Source organism: Lethenteron reissneri, chromosome 21, assembly GCF_015708825.2.
Source record: "Lethenteron reissneri isolate LAM-NWPU_2019-01 chromosome 21, ASM1570882v1, whole genome shotgun sequence".
NCBI lineage: Eukaryota > Metazoa > Chordata > Hyperoartia > Petromyzontiformes > Petromyzontidae > Lethenteron > Lethenteron reissneri.
Window position 1 is genome coordinate 1,044,441 of NC_083799.1, and position 17,437 is coordinate 1,061,877.

General features: G+C 52.8%; 1 protein-coding gene across 1 annotated transcript in view; it reads left to right on the top strand.

Moving 5' to 3' along the window:
- The window catches only part of LOC133345001 (histone-lysine N-methyltransferase 2C-like), a 173,263-nt gene that overhangs the window by 11,146 nt on the left and 144,680 nt on the right, over positions 1 to 17,437 (top strand). The window contains 1 exon segment of the mRNA XM_061555338.1: positions 15,768 to 15,893. Within this exon segment, the coding sequence (XP_061411322.1) occupies positions 15,769 to 15,893 (125 nt within the window). The 5' untranslated portion in view covers position 15,768.

The following is a 17,437-nucleotide window of genomic DNA, read 5'->3' on the forward strand; positions in this document are numbered from 1 at the left end:
GAATGGCTCTGGAAGCTGAGACCCATAATGACATCATTTCCAAGGTCACTTCAACATACCTCTTATTCACACTAGCAGCACAACTTTTTCTTTCAAAGGGTATTCGATGCATACTAATCAAACCTGAACATTGAATTCTTGTAGCTAGTATTTTAAATATAGATTGAAAACGATTTTTTTAGAACTGATTTTTGTGTTTAATTTGCTGTACTCGTTAGCATGGTGCGAAAGAAGTTATACATACATAGAATAACGTAAAATCAGTAAAAAAAATTTAAATGTAATGTACCTTTTTTGTTCAGTGATTTGAGAACCAAGTTTAATCATGGGTGGCTTTCTAAATTATAATTTAGGCTGTCAGTGCTGTCAACCCTGTGGTCTGACAGTATTAGTCACCTGAACCACCCTACCACCTCGGGATGCCTGTATTTTTCTGCATGAGCTCAGCCAAATAGGTCAATGCACAGCTGCTAGTCAGTACACCTGTATTCATAAGGCGGATGCGAATCCGCAGACAGTAATAGGTCGAGAGCCACCACACCTTGCCATCTTTTATTTTTGCCAGATCCTTCTGCCACAACTGTTGTACTTTAGACACCCAGCCTCCAAGGTTTACTCTTTTAGTATCCCGCCATCTCTCCTTAGTTGTACTACAAAAGGCCGTGTATATTTGTTTCCTTTTAAGGCAGTTTTTGACAAATATGTTGATTTGTTTTTGTTAATTGTGCTTGTAGACTACTGCCAAGCTAGAATCACCAAATAATTGGTTTCTCTCCTTGGACACCGACCTCTGGGTCTCACTTGAATGTCTGCCCCGGTAACTGACAGTCACCATTCTGTATGTGTTATGTTTACAGTATGGGTAACAGCCGATTTATAGTACTGCCATCTCCCTGCCACGTTTGAGTTCAACAGGTTGGGGAGGTCTCACCACTCATATCGATCTGGGTATGATCAATCAGCCCCCTCTCCAAAGCCTGCGTCACCAACATAGCTGGCAAAGCAATCGGTTTGTGTAACTTGGAGTCACTGTTATCTGTTCCCTTTCGCTGTTGTGGAAAATACTGTGACTGCAAACAGAATGGGTTATGGGGTCCGTGGAGCGCAGGAATGGGCGTGTTATTGGGTACATGCATGGGTAAAAAGGGGCCACTGATTGGGTTGGGTTTATCCCTAACTAGCTTTACTACCCGGCTTCGCCCGGGACTTGGATTCACCACGCCCGGCCGCCTTTGTCTCCCCAGTGGCGATGTGCACACACCACACCAGTTTGAGGCTGAGTCGACCTAGGGAAGGCCCGGACCGGTTCAAATAATCGTCACCGGTGGTGGCCGTGAGCGGGAATCGCGAACTCGGGTCGCCGGGTTCGTAGCGCAGCGCGCTAACCACTACACTACCGCTCCCCACACACACACATACACGCGCTTGCTGCAGACACAACTTTCAGGGTGCGTACGGCAGTAAACGACTCAAATAATAAAGCAATGCTGCGCGAAGAACGCCTTAGACCTGCAACACATTTGTATTTCACTTTACCCGCGGAGGGTTGGGGGAGGGGTGCGTGACATCAGCAGGCACACTCTGTTACGCTTCCGCATATGGGTCACATGACAGATGTGACGTCACAGCTCCGTTGCTGTGCAAAATATACGCATTATTGTGCCCCCTCCCCACCCCCAAAAAAATACAAAAGTCAATTTTTATAATGTTTGCATGGTGTACAGTCTGGAAAGTACCCACATGGCAAATTTTAAGTTTGTTGCATGTCGAGAAGTACGCTAAACATTTTGAACAGACACATAATCACAAATTTACCTTTTATGTATATAGATGATTGGCTGCAAGCAGCAGTATATTATATTAAATGTGAATTAGACTATTAAAAATGTTGCTTCCCCACGTTGGGCCTCTGTTGTGATTACTCGGCATTTATTTAATACTCGATTAAAATCGATAATTAAGCTGGAGATACAATCGGCAAATTTTATAATTCGCGTTACATTTTTTAATCGTGTAATATAAAACGAGGGGGGCAAGCGTGTGTAGCCTTTGCATGCAATGGGCTTCTCATCCCCCCACCGTTTTGTGTTGTTCTATAGTGGTACTGTACCTGTCAGAACTAATGAGATCGAGCGAACGAGACATATTGGAGGAGACGGTTCTAAGGAGGTAGGCAAATAGAGACGTGAAATGATAGTTGATAGAGAGAGTATGACATAGAAACGACACGTATCGTATAAACGAGAAATGTCGTATCACACACTCGAAACAGTACAAAGGTTACAGTACAACCAGTAAGCACACTGCAGATGCGCTAAACATTACAAAGATAGTGGAGTTTATGCGAGACTGTACAAAGCAGACGAGGTAGAAAAGACAGTTTGCAGAAAGGGGCCGTCCATAAATGACGTCACGCGATTTTGGACGATTTTTGACCCCCCCCCCCCCCCCCGTCATCACACGGCGTCACAAAAAGTCAGACCCCCCCCCCCCCCAAATATGACGTCACAAAGCTCTGCCCCCCCCCCCCAAATAAAACATGCTTCAAATCGCTTTAAACTATTGTCATTGTAGTGCGTATTTAATGTGGCGCTGCACTCTGATGTTGTAAGAGAAAACATTTATTAGAAAGTCTATTTAATTAAGTAGAACGTGTTGTCTACATTTAAAGTTGCGCATTTTGATGTGACGTCACATTTCTCAACCCCCCCCCCCCTTCATCACACATCGTCACAAATGTCTGACCCCCCTCCTCCAGGTGTGTGACGTCATTTATGGACGGCCCCAAAGTAAAAACGAGGCTGTTGATTAAATTGCTGGTGCAGATGAATTCTGCTGCACTAATACTCATACATGTCCAACACCGGATCTAGATTTGAAGCTTTCGTGACTGCAAGGATTCATACTCTTAGGTTTTTTTGGTAAAGTCACGTAGGTACAAAATAAAAATAAATAATAGAAATAACATAATTATTTCTATTTTTTACGTGACTTTACCGAAAAAGCTAAGAGTATGAACCCCTGATCTGCCTACCTACATTTCAGACAAATGTCGAACTTATTGGTCACCCCGTGCCCTTATAAATCTCAACGTTCATCCTCCAAAGTACCATCCCAAGGGAGAAACACAAATAGACAAAACATGTTGCCCGTGTTGAAACGGTACGGCTGTACGCCGTAAGGACCTGAAAACTCAACTTCCCTGTACACAAGAATACGGTAAACCGTATGGGTTGACGGGTATGAATTACTCCACGAATGAGCTTGTTGTTTACTGATGCGTAAGGGTGTGACCATTTTTCCAGCACCACCGGCGAATCGATAAAATGTCGCGATGCTGCTGGGGTCGCAATTCGAGGCACAATGCATTCATTCTCTTTTAACCTTTTGAGAAATGCAGTGGCGTCTACCGACTGCAACGGGGTTAACATGAACCCATTCCCATAATTACGATTTTTTTTTATTAAAGAGAAACCGTTCGATAATTACCGATCAGTGTTAGAAATCGATGTGAATGGCAGAATCGATGCATGGCTGCGATCCTATTCGTGAGGAGTCCGTGACGCGGCGCCCGACGCGCCCCGCCCGGAACGCGTTCCCACGCCGCGCCTCTGCCACGATGATCACGATTGGAAAACGCGATTTAGGAAACAAAACATCGATTCTTTACTGTCTAGCTTGCGCCGTCCCGTTTACGCATCAGCGTTGTCTCGTCCGTCTTGTGCTTTCGTCTCGCCTGTAGGTGCTCGTCTCGACCCTGCGTGTGTCTCGGTTGTAGCCGTCTCGCTCTGACCCACAAGCCGAAAGCAACCCGTGCGTTAGGATAGTAAATGATGGATTTGTCGAGTCCACGTTGCGATGCAAATGAAATCGTGAGCGTAAGAATGGATGGCTGGATGGCCGGTTTAAGGCGGAGCAGCAGCAGCAGCAGCGTGTGTGCTGCGTGTTGTCACGTCACGCGTTGCTGGAGGGTGCTCGGGACAGTGTCACACACCCGCTGCTGCTGCCACCCTCGTCACTGCTCGAGAGAGTGTCACACACCCGCTGCTGCTGCCACCCTCGTCACTGCTCGAGATAGTGTCACACACCCACTGCTGTTGCTGCTGCCACTCTCGTCACTGCTCAGGAGAGTGTCACACACCGCTGCTGCTGCCACCCTCGTCACTGCTCGAGAGAGTGTCACACACCCACTGCTACTGCCACCCTCGTCACTGCTCAGGAGAGTGGCACACATCCACTACTGCTGCTGCCACCCTCGTCACTGCTCGATAGAGTGGCACACACCCACTGCTGCTGCTGCTGCCACCCTCGTCACTGCTCGAGAGAGTGTCACACACCCACTGCTGCTGCTGCTGCCACCCTCGTCACTGCACGAGAGAGTGGCACACACCCACTGCTGCTGCTGCTGCCACCCTCGTCACTGTGCTCGAGAGAGTGGCACACACCCACTGCTGCTGCCACCCTCGTCACTGCTCGAGAGAGTGTCACACACTCACTGCTGCTGCTGCTGCCACCCTCGTCACTGTGCTCGAGAGAGTGTCACACACCCACTGCTGCTGCTGCTGCCACCCTCGTCACTGCTCGAGAGAGTGGCACACATCCACTGCTGCTGCTGCTGCCACCCTCGTCACTGCTCGAGAGAGTGTCGCACACCCACTGCTGCTGCTGCCACCCTCGTCACTGCTCGAGAGAGTGTCACACACCCACTGCTGCTGCTGCCACCCTCGTCACTGCTCAGGAGAGTGGCACACATCCACTACTGCTGCTGCTGCCACCCTCGTCACTGCTCGATAGAGTGGCACACACCCACTGCTGCTGCTGCTGCCACCCTCGTCACTGCTCGAGAGAGTGGCACACACCCACTGCTGCTGCTGCTGCCACCCTCGTCACTGCTCGAGAGAGTGGCACACACCCACTGCTGCTGCTGCTGCCACCCTCGTCACTGCTCGAGAGTGTCACACACCCACTGCTGCTGCTGCCACCCTCGTCATTGCTCGAGAGAGTGGCACACATCCACTACTGCTGCTGCTGCCACCCTCGTCACTGCTCTATAGAGTGGCACACACCCACTGCTGCTGCCACCCTCGTCACTGCTCGAGAGAGTGGCACACACCCACTGCTGCTGCTGCCACCCTCGTCACTGCTCGAGAGAGTGTCACACACCCACTGCTGCTGCTGCTGCCACCCTCGTCACTGCTCGAGAGAGTGTCACACACCCACTACTGCTGCTGCTGCCACCCTCGTCACTGCTCGAGAGAGTGTCACACACCCACTACTGCTGCTGCTGCCACCCTCGTCACTGCTCGAGAGAGCGTCACACACCCACTACTGCTGCTGCTGCCACCCTCGTCACTGCTCTATAGAGTGGCACACACCCACTGCTGCTGCTGCCACCCTCGTCACTGCTCGAGAGAGTGTCACACACCCGCTGCTGCTGCCACCCTCGTCACTGCTCGAGAGAGTGTCACACACCCACTGCTGCTGCTGCCACCCTCGTCACTGCTCGAGAGAGTGTCACACACCCACTGCTGCTGCTGCCACCCTCGTCACTGCTCGAGAGAGTGGCACACACCCACTGCTGCTGCTGCTGCCACCCTCGTCACTGCTCGAGAGAGTGTCACACACCCACTGCTACTGCCACCCTCGTCACTGCTCAGGAGAGTGGCACACATCCACTACTGCTGCTGCTGCCACCCTCGTCACTGCTCGATAGAGTGGCACACACCCACTGCTGCTGCTGCTGCCACCCTCGTCACTGCTCGAGAGAGTGTCACACACCCACTGCTGCTGCTGCTGCCACCCTCGTCACTGCACGAGAGAGTGGCACACACCCACTGCTGCTGCTGCTGCCACCCTCGTCACTGCTCGAGAGAGTGGCACACACCCACTGCTGCTGCTGCTGCCACCCTCGTCACTGCTCGAGAGAGTGGCACACACCCACTGCTGCTGCTGCTGCCACCCTCGTCACTGCTCGAGAGTGTCACACACCCACTGCTGCTGCTGCCACCCTCGTCATTGCTCGAGAGAGTGGCACACATCCACTACTGCTGCTGCTGCCACCCTCGTCACTGTTCTATAGAGTGGCACACACCCACTGCTGCTGCTGCTGCCACCCTCGTCACTGCTCGAGAGAGTGGCACACACCCACTGCTGCTGCTGCTGCCACCCTCGTCACTGCTCGAGAGAGTGTCACACACCCACTGCTGCTGCTGCTGCCACCCTCGTCACTGCTCGAGAGAGTGTCACACACCCACTACTGCTGCTGCCACCCTCGTCACTGCTCGAGAGAGTGTCACACACCCACTACTGCTGCTGCTGCCACCCTCGTCACTGCTCGAGAGAGTGTCACACACCCACTACTGCTGCCACCCTCGTCACTGCTCTATAGAGTGGCACACACCCACTGCTGCTGCTGCTGCCACCCTCGTCACTGCTCTATAGAGTGTCACACACCCACTGCTGCTGCTGCCACCCTCGTCACTGCTCGAGAGTGTCACACACCCACTGCTGCTGCTGCTGCCACCCTCGTCACTGCTCGAGAGAGTGTCACACACCCACTGCTGCTGCTGCCACCCTCGTCACTGCTCGAGAGAGTGGCACACCCACTGCTGCTGCTGCTACCACCCTCGTCACTGCTCGAGAGAGTGGCACACACCCACTGCTGCTGCTGCTGCCACCCTCGTCACTGCTCGAGAGTGTCACACCCACTGCTGCTGCTGCTACCACCCTCGTCACTGCTCGAGAGAGTGGCACACACCCACTGCTGCTGCTGCCACCCTCGTCACTGTGCTTGGGGTGGTGGGGAGCGGTGGTGAGCGGTGGTGGTAGCGGTGAGTGGCGGCCCGGGTTCGATTTCCGCTCACGGCCGACACCGTTGACGATTATACGAATCGGTCCTGGGTCTCCCCTAGGTCGACTCGGCCACAAATGAGTACCCGGTGCGATGCGTAAATATCGCCACTCGGGTGCTGGCCACCCACCCCTCGTGTGCCGTGCCGGCCTTCATAGGTACTGGTCACCCCGTGGTGCCCTTATAAAACTCAATGTTTAACCTACTCACGCCGGCTTGTGCCCGCCCTCACAGTCGGGCATATTTGCGGAATACACCACGCCGCCATTGACCGAGCAACCCAACGTTCCTACCAGCTCCCTCCGCAGGAGGAATGTGTTAAAACGTATGCCAATGAGTCATTGACTAGTGGACGGGACGGTACAGTACAAGTAAACGAGACGGGTCATAACTCAATCGTGTAGACGAGGCAGGAGCACAAAGAGACGGCGTGACATCAGACGTAGAACGCCGAGCCGCGCTGCGGTGTCACGATTCGATTTGTTTCAAATTCCCCTTCAAGTCGTATTTGTATTTCCACCTGTTTATCTCGTTGCTTTAACTAGTGTAAAGGTAACGTTTGTGTATCATTTGGGAAAAAAAAAATGTAGAACTCTGAATTGTACCGGTGAATCGTCGCTTCGTGCTGAGTCGACTGTGCAAACGAGGACAGTACGCTCCAAATGAAACAGGGCGGTACAAGATTATTATTATATCAGTAGAAAGACAAGTAATCTATTCTGATACTCGTGGAATCGCGGGGAGACCGAATGTGTGCTTGTGTATGTGTGTGCAATCGTGGGCAGCGGATCGTGCAACGCTTTTAACTGCGCAGTGACAATTTACCTGAACCGGTCCGGGGCATCCTCTAGGTCGACTCAGCCTCAAATGAATACCTGGTGCGATGTGTAAAACATCGCCACTGGAGAGACAAAGGCGGCCGGGTGTTGTTTTGGCCACCCCAACCCCCTCGTGTGCGGCGTTAGGCTTGGAAGGTGCTCGCTCATAGCGCTCCCCCCCCCCACCACGGTCTGTGATGGCGACACGTGGGGGGGGGCATCTTTGTGTGGAGCAGCGGGACCAATTGCACGGCCCGACGTGGCGGGCAGACGCTGCAATCACTTCCGCCTCGTCCAGGGGTCGTCGGCGTGTGGCTCTTTTTTTTTGTTTGTTAAGGACCGCGTCTCGTATTCGCATGCGTATTACGGCTCGTGAAATAGTTTTTTTTGTTTTCTCCCCCCGAATTCGAAAAAATGGGTCTCTTTGTTATTTTGGTTGCCCCCCCCCCTGGCCTCGCCATCGACAACTGCCGGGCTGGGGTTTTGTTTAGCATGGGCTGGGGTTTGTGCAGCATGGGCTGGGGGTTTGTGCAGCATGGGCTGGGGGTTTGTGCAGCATGGGCTGGGGGTTTGTGCAGCATGGGCTGGGGTTTTGTTTAGCATGGGCTGGGGGTTTGTGCAGCATGGGCTGGGGGTTGGTGCAGCATGGGCTGGGGTTTTGTTTAGCATGGGCTGGGGGTTTGTGCAGCATGGGCTGGGGGTTTTGTGCAGCATGGGCTGGGATTGTGCAGCATGGGCTGGGATTGTGCAGCATGGGCTGGGGTTTGTGCAGCATGGGCTGGGGTTTTGTTTAGCATGGGCTGGGGTGTGCAGCATGGGCTGGGGGTTTGTGCAGCATGGGCTGGGGGTTGTGCAGCATGGGCTGGGGGTTTGTGCAGCATGGGCTGGGGGTTTGTGCAGCATGGGCTGGGGGTTTTTGGGCAGCATGGGCTGGGGGTTGTGCAGCATGGGCTGGGGGTTTGTGCAGCATGGGCTGGGGGTTTGTGCAGCATGGGCTGGGGGTTGTGCAGCATGGGCTGGGGGTTTGTGCAGCATGGGCTGGGGGTTTGTGCAGCATGGGCTGAGGTCAGTGCAGCATGGGCTGGGGTTTGTGCAGCATGGGCTGGGGTTTGTGCAGCATGGGCTGGGGTCAGTGCAGCATGGGCTGGGGGTTTGTTCAGCATGGGCTGGGTTTTTGCAGCATGGGCTGTGCAGCATGGGCTGGGTTTGTGCAGCATGGGCTGGGGGTTGTGCAGCATGGGCTGGGGTTTTGTTCAGCATGGGCTGAGGTCAGTGCAGCATGGGCTGAGGTCAGTGCAGCATGGGCTGAGGTCAGTGCAGCATGGGCTGGGGTTGTGCAGCATGGGCTGGGGGTTGTGCAGCATGGGCTGGGTTGTGCAGCATGGGCTGGGTTGTGCAGCATGGGCTGGGGGTTGTGCAGCATGGGCGCTGGGGTTTTGTTCAGCATGGGCGCTGGGGTTTTGTTCAGCATGGGCTGAGGTCAGTGCAGCATGGGCTGGGGTTTTGTGCAGCATGGGCTGGGGTTTTGTTTAGCATGGGCTGGGGTTTGTGCAGCATGGGCTGGGGGTTTGTTCAGCATGGGCTGGGGGTTTGTGCAGCATGGGCTGGGGTTTTGTTTAGCATGGGCTGGGGGTGTGCAGCATGGGCTGGGGTTTTGTTTAGCATGGGCTGGGATCTGTGCAGCATGGGCTGGGGTTCGTGCAGCATGGGCTGGGGTTTGTGCAGCATGGGCTGGGGTTTGTACAGCATGGGCTGGGGTCAGTGCAGCATGGGCTGGGGGTTGTGCAGCATGGGCTGGGGTTTGTGCAGCATGGGCTGGGGGTTGTGCAGCATGGGCTGGGGGTTTGTGCAGCATGGGCTGGGGTTTGTGCAGCATGGGCTGGGGTTTGTGCAGCATGGGCTGGGGTTTGTTCAGCATGGGCTGGGGGTTGTGCAGCATGGGCTGGGGGTTGTGCAGCATGGGCTGGGGGTTGTGCAGCATGGGCTGGGGGTTGTGCAGCATGGGCTGGGGTTTGTGCAGCATGGGCTGGGGTTTTGTGCAGCATGGGCTGGGGTTTTGTGCAGCATGGGCTGGGGTTTTGTGCAGCATGGGCTGGGGTTTGTGCAGCATGGGCTGGGGTCAGTGCAGCATGGGCTGGGGTCAGTGCAGCATGGGCTGGGGGTTGTGCAGCATGGGCTGGGGGTCGTGCAGCATGGGCTGGGGGTTGTGTAGCATGGGCTGGGGTTGTGTGCAGCATGGGCTGGGGTTTTGTGCAGCATGGGCTGGGGGTTGTGCAGCATGGGCTGGGGTCAGTGCAGCATGGGCTGGGGGTTGTGCAGCATGGGCTGGGGTTTTTGTGCAGCATGGGCTGGGGTTTTGTGCAGCATGGGCTGGGGTTTTGTGCAGCATGGGCTGGGGTTTGTGCAGCATGGGCTGGGGTTTGTGCAGCATGGGCTGGGGTTTGTGCAGCATGGGCTGGGGTTTGTGCAGCATGGGCTGGGGTTTGTGCAGCATGGGCTGGGGTTTTGTTCAGCATGGGCTGGGGTTTGTGCAGCATGGGCTGGGGGTTTTGTTCAGCATGGGCTGGGGTTTTGTTCAGCATGGGCTGGGGTTTTGTGCAGCATGGGCTGGGGTTTGTGCAGCATGGGCTGGGGGTTTGTGCAGCATGGGCTGGGGTTTTGTTCAGCATGGGCTGGGGGTTTGTTCAGCATGGGCTGGGGGTTTGTGCAGCATGGGCTGGGGTTTTGTTCAGCATGGGCTGGGGGTTTTGTGCAGCATGGGCTGGGGGTTTTGTGCAGCATGGGCTGAGGTCAGTGCAGCATGGGCTGGGGTTTCGTGCAGCATGGGCTGGGGGTTGTGCAGCATGGGCTGGGGTCAGTGCAGCATGGGCTGGGGTTGTGCAGCATGGGCTGGGGTCAGTGCAGCATGGGCTTGGGGGAATGCAGCATGGGCTGGGGGTTTGTTCAGCATGGGCTGGGGGTTTGTTCAGCATGGGCTGGGTTTGTTCAGCATGGGCTGGGTTCGTGCAGCATGGGCTGGGTTGTGCAGCATGGGCTGGGGTTTTGTTCAGCATGGGCTGGGGTTTTGTTCAGCATGGGCTGGGGTTTTGTTAAGCATGGGCTGGGGGTTTGTGCAGCATGGGCTGGGGGTTTTTTCAGCATGGGCTGGGGGTTTTTGCAGCATGGGCTGGGGTTTTTGTGCAGCATGGGCTGGGGTTTGTGCAGCATGGGCAGTACAGTACTGTATGTGCAGCTCACTCAGTCTCCCTCGCTTACTCGAGCGTGGGGTGGTGGTGGGCCTCCCATGCGTCGTCGTCCTGAGTTGGTGGTGGACATTTCCACAACGTGACGACACGTCGTTCACCGTATTGGTAGAGCGATAATAGATATATATATTGCAATACACAATTGACACGTTATCCCGCAAAAACAAAGTGTATCGTTCGTGCCATCGCCACTTTGGGCTTGGGTGACCAAATCCGCAGACTTGAACACGAGACCGGGGCAGGGCAGCCGGCAGTATCGGCTGTCTCGCCTGTAAGTGACCCAGTCCAGCTCCAACACAATCCCTGGGACTACTCGTGTACTGCGGGACCTCCATAGACAACGATGATATACACACGTATAATGAATGTATTTTACGTATAAACCACCCAACCCGCTGTTATGGAAGTGACGTTTAGTATTTCTTAAGTGTGTTGCAGCTCACCACAGACGGTGGTAAAAATGCTTCGTTTTGATGGGTTGGTCCCAGGTTTATAGGGCAACTGCAGTGTTCTAACTTAGTGCATTCACTGGACGGTATTCGCTTTATCGACTGGTGTAATATTGGGACACGGGGCTCTTGAACTGCGGGTTACGGTATCGTCATGGCTGATCGATTATTGCACGATGCATGCTACGAATCGCATGTCCAAAAATCGATTGTTCGATGTATGCAAATATAACGTGAAATGAGACGAGACCACAGTCAAATAAGACCTTAAATCTTGACTCAAAGCTTTCGTGACTGTAGGAATTCATATTCTTTGGGTCTTTCGGTAAAGCCACGTAGATAGAAAAAAATAAAAAAATATCGACGTTTCGATAGCAACACAAGCGGTCGTCTTCAGGAAAATAAGACCTTACCAACAGGAGACGATCTGGACGCAAGAGGTCAGATTAAATCGAATGCAGGTCACAATAATTCGTGGAAAATCTGAGAGTTGAACGGGTTCCACGTGTAGGCAGCGAGCCGGCGTTAACGCGTTCGCTTTGTTTTTTAAACGCTTAATGAAGGAATTTCGTGAACAATGTTGCAAACTATATATACAGTACCACAGCGAAAACTACAACCACACGAGTGCTGACTGCCACGAGAGGCCATTGTGAGCCCGTGGTGGTGGTGTGTGTTCGTATTTATCGTGAGTGTATTGTGCCTTTTTGTACGGAGAGTGCGCGTAACAATGCAGTGACTAATGCACGTGTAGGCGGATTGTGTAATGGGTGTCGTATTACTCCGTGCAGCGTGTCCTGAATGTAGCTTGTACGTACTGTAGTGCACATTGTACTGTATGCTGGACACTGCAGAATACTGTATGTACTGTTTCGTGAGTGCTGTATGCGTGATGTGTTGATTGCAGTGTGTACTGTACTGCGTACTCTGTAGTATGAACTGCAGAATCCAGTGCTGTGCGTGAAATACGGAGTGCGTATGTGCTGTATGGCGCAGTGTTTTTAGTGGATTGCTTTGTGTGGTACACGTTCCAGTGTATGTGATGTTTGGTGTGCAGTGTGCTGTTCCCACCAGGGGTATCGTGGTCGAGGAGTTGTGGCGTTTGGCGAGTGTCATTCGTGGTTCCGCACATGGCTGTGTGTGTCCTGTGCAGATGTAATTAGTGTAACGCATGTGTGCAGTGGGGGTAGAATCGTGCAGCAATTGACGAATGATCATTGAGCTCACGGGACGTAGAATTTCGTAAGGTTTCTCGATTTTCCTGTATTATGATTTACCCGTAATCGCGGTAGCCACGAGGGGCGCTACTGTCCTCTAACCAGATGACAACCCCATTTGAGAGACACGAAACACCATTGCCACTTATGTAAGGGCGACCCTCTATTCTTTGGGTCTTTCTTTGGGCCGGCCTGTTAGATTAATTGTGTGCACGCTGCTATTCACCAATTGGTAACCCCCCCCCCCCCTCCCCACAAATATATATCTGAACGGTTAAGTTAGGTGGGGTGCGAAAGAAGTTCAATGTGCAGTACGTGGTGGGTTGTAAGGGATTAATAATTGTGCCCCTAGTGTGTATAACAGTATATTTGACTCATTTTAGTAACGATGTATCGACTAAATTATATTCGTGCGTGGGTAAGTCGCTTACGTTTTTCTAAATTAGCTTGCTGTTGCATTTTGGCTAATGGATCGAACAAAAGTACAAACAATAGAGATGCAATAGTCCATACAAAAGAGACGTTGCAATCGGTACAGCGGTGATTATCGCATGGAGCTGCGTCTCGTTATGGTTAGGGCAGCTAACAGGAGCTTACCTAGTGCGGTGTGTCCTAAGCGTATCTTTTGTTGCACAATGTACAACAAGCATAAAATGATCCATATGTTAACCTACACAGTGTCACATGACTGCGTCAGTGTTGTATAGTGAGCCATTGATCACGAGATTACCCAGTGGATTACTGAACTTTCTACGCGCACCACAATGGCGAAAAGAGGCGATTCCAATAATTGATGGAATCATAAGGGGTGGATTAATACATGCCAAATACGTATCGAACTAGTGTGCGTGTGGTGTGATGCTCGTACTGTGTGTTGTGTACATTACTGTATAGTGATTCACGTATCGATAATCATGGGCTATACTGTACAGTATAGCAATTATCGCCCCCTACTGCAGACATTTGGCAGAACCCTCGTGAAAGTCGGGATTCTGTGGGTTGAGCGCAACAGATAAATAACGGGCGATTAATATCGCTGGGGCGATTATTCGATTGGGTAGATGGACAAACATTTAAATGGGCCCATATGAAGGCAGGAAACCCCCTGACAAGCCACGCCGAGCGTGACGCGGCTGACAGTTGTGAAGCATCTCACCTAGAGACAAGATTTAGTTTTTTACACAATTTTTTTTTACCTTTTCCATTCAGTCGAGTGATCGAACTGATAATCGGTAGAGTAATTCACTACTTGTATAATTTGATAGCCCAGTTGTTATTTTAATATAATGCGGTTTATTAATGCAGAGTGTATGCAGAGGTGCAGTACCAATGCAGCATAATTATAGTATTTCCACATAATTGAAGAATTTTAATTTATTTGGAAATATTTAGTAAGTCGACTAATTTTGATTTTACAGATGGTCCCGCTTCCTTGATCACGGCCACAATTCTATCTGGTCTGAGAGCTTACCCTTTTTCTTACGACAAAGGAGAGTGGTTACGTCATGAGGATTGACATCTGGGATGTCATATTTATGTGAGAAGTTATATTTTTCTCGTGGAATATTGTTTGTTATCATTTGCATGTTCCTCCACTCGACATTTTTTCAAGCTCTTGGTTATGGTTCCATCTTGCAATCTAAGAGCTAGCTTGTGTTGCTTTCATATGCTCCCTTGGACATCTTCAAACAATGTATCTCATTTATATTCTCATTACATTATTCGTGGGTTTACAGGGTTGTGTACGTTCTGTGAAGTGCTTAAGATTGCTCTTTATAAATATAATTATTATTTCAGATTGAGTGCTTTTTACTTTGCCCTCATTTAAATGCAGTCCATGACACTTCTAGTTCTTTCAGTGTTGACTTTTCAAAATAATTTTTTTTGATTTTTATTTTATGAGAACCCATCTCTATTTTACTACCACTTGACCTAATTTTCTCTTACCAGTTAATATTTTGCCTCAGCTTTGGCAATGATGCAGTCGAATGACATCACACCAACCTGACTACTTTCTGTGTTAGTTACCTTGCAAAAGACGGACATCCATGACATGTTTAAGTGGTTGTTTGAAACGTAATAAATAAAAATAGCTTACCAATGTACCGTACGTTTTTCGACCAGTGTATTTGGGTGCGTGTAATGTATGGATCACACAATGGACTCTGGAAGAAAATGTAAACGCTGAAAAGTGTGCAAAACATTGAGATACATATGCTTGGCATTTCACTAAGAAACAAAACGTGGAATTTCTCGATTGGCAGCACAGATGATGAAGGGCTTCAATCTTTGTAGAGAAACTCAAGTGGGCATGGGCAGGATAAAACCCAAGGAGAGATGATGGCGGATTTACACGAAACCGGTGACTGGCCGCCTGAGAAAAAACTGCGTCCAAGAGGAAAACCACTGGCGATGGGAGTGAGTGTGAATGCAGAGTGACCATGATTGCTACGGCGTAGGGAAGACATTTATCTGTCAAATGACCGATGTATATAGTAAAGTATGTGTCTATAGTGTATGGGTATAGTATAGTGTACATTTCTGGTTATACGCGGAGAGTGTAGTGTGTGTGTCTATGGTGTCGTGTATGGTATTGTATATGGGGAGCGGGGAGTGCAGCGGTTTAGTGAGCTGGGCTACGAAACCCGGCGACGCGAATTAGATTCCCACGGACACGGCCAACACCAGTGGCGATTATCTGAAGTGGTCCTGGGCCTCCCCTAGGTCGACTCAGCCTCAAGTGAGTACCTCGTACGGTGTGTAAACCTCACCACGAGGGAGACAAAGGTAGCCGGGCGTGGCTTTCATAGATGCTCGCTAACAGCACTTTTCCCAAATGTCTATTAAGGCTATATGGGGAATGTGTGTGGTGCACGCCTTGATTGTTCGTGTTTCTATATTGCGCTGTGTGAGTTCAGTGTGTATAGTGCGGTGTGTATAGTGTAGTTACTATTGCACGCCGGTAGTAATACCTGTGTGCACGGTCTTGAGTATTTTTTCGATAGTGTACTTATTATAGTGTGAGTGTAACGCCATTGTATGTACTGTGTTGTACACGATCAGTTGTTCCTGTGTTACACCCCCTTTAGTATGTGTACTCGGCGTTGTGTGTTGTACACGCTGCGTGTGCTCTCGCTCTCTCTTTCAGTGTGCGCGTCGTGCTTGACGTCGTTTCTTTCTCGCCCCAGAATGGAGTCGGACGGGGAGGCCGGGACAGCGGCTCCACAGGCGGGCGGGGCGAGCGAGCGGCGCGCCCGCGGGCGGCCGAGAAAGGACGGCGTCGTCCCCGCCACCCCCACGCAGCGCCCCGCAAAGTAAAGCGACGAAGCCGCGCACAGCTACACTCGCTCGGCTTTCCATGGGGGGTCCTGGGCTTGTGCGCCACGCTTTGTTTGTGGAGGCGAGGGGGCTGCTCCTGTGCCCCAATGTGTGATGAGTTTGCAGCCTCTGAGAGGGCAATGGCCCCTCTACCTTGATTGGTTTGGAGAATCATATGTGGACCTGACTCTTGCGTCGTGCCCTGCGGTCAGTCGTTTAAAACGCTTTAATTAAAAACAATGTCGATGATAAAAAAACAATGTCTGTAGTTGTATGCGAGCGGACGGACGGCTGCTGCTGCTTCTCATTGTATCAGCACCACGTGGTGTGTTAAAACTGCTTCTTGTAATAATTTCCGTGGCTCATTGTAGCACCGCGTGTTGTTCTGGCTCATTGTAACACGTGGTCCGAGCTCGTATCGTGCATGGGTCCTGGCTCGCACACGTGGTACACACACGTGGTGCCCTATAATGTGGCTCGTGTGTGGTGAGGCCGCCTGTGGCTGTATTACGTGGTGGTGGTGTGTACTGGCTGACTCTGTCACGTGGCTTGCCTTGGCTCACCACGTCACGTGACGAGGCACGAGGCCCCAGGTCGCAATCCCCGGGTGCTGCCCGGGTTTCGCGCGCATCTCATTGGCTCAGAACGGCTTCACGTGACCGCGCACGAGTGGAGGGGGAGGGGCTGGTTGTGGTCGGGGGGGAGGGCGGGGGGGGTGTTGTGGGCGGGGTGTTATGGGGGGTGGGGTGGCGGGGGGTGTTGTGGGGGGTGGCAGGGGGGGCTGCGTTGTAGGGGGAGTGTTGTGGGCGGGGTGTTTTAGGGGGGTGGGGTGGCGGGGGGGGTGTTGTGGGCGGGGTGTTATGGGGGGTGGGGTGGCGGGGGGTGTTGTGGGGGGTGGCAGGGGGGGCTGCGTTGTAGGGAGGGTGTTGTGGGTGGGGTGTGGGGGTGGCGGTGGGGGGCTGTGTTATGGAGGGGGTGTTGTGGGCGGGGTGGCGGTGGGGGGCTGTGTTATGGGGGGGTGTTGTGGGCGGGGTGGCGGGGGGTGTTGGGGGAGGGGGCGACGCGGCCTCGGCTCCGTTCCCGGCTGTGCGCTCCGGGAGGGTGTTGTGGGTGGGGTGTGGGGGTGGCGGTGGGGGGCTGTGTTATGGAGGGGGTGTTGTGGGCGGGGTGGCGGTGGGGGGCTGTGTTATGGGGGGGTGTTGTGGGCGGGGTGGCGGGGGGTGTTGGGGGAGGGGGCGACGCGGCCTCGGCTCCGTTCCCGGCTGTGCGCTCCGCGCCGGGTGTCGGGTGAGACCGCGGGGCCGGGACTACTTCCCGGGTTGTGGGGCCAGGACGGGTCCCCTCGTGCGGACGAGAGGAGGAGGAAGGAGGGTTCCTCGCTCTCTGCTGTGGCTGCTGTGGCTGCCGGCCTCGAGCAGCCGAGCCGAGCCCTTACCGAAGTGACCCGAGCAGCGAGGGAGCCGAGTAACGGGGAGCCGAGTCGAGGCAAACTCTGCCCAAAGTGAGGAGACGTCGTGCCACGGAGGGGTCCGATCCGAGC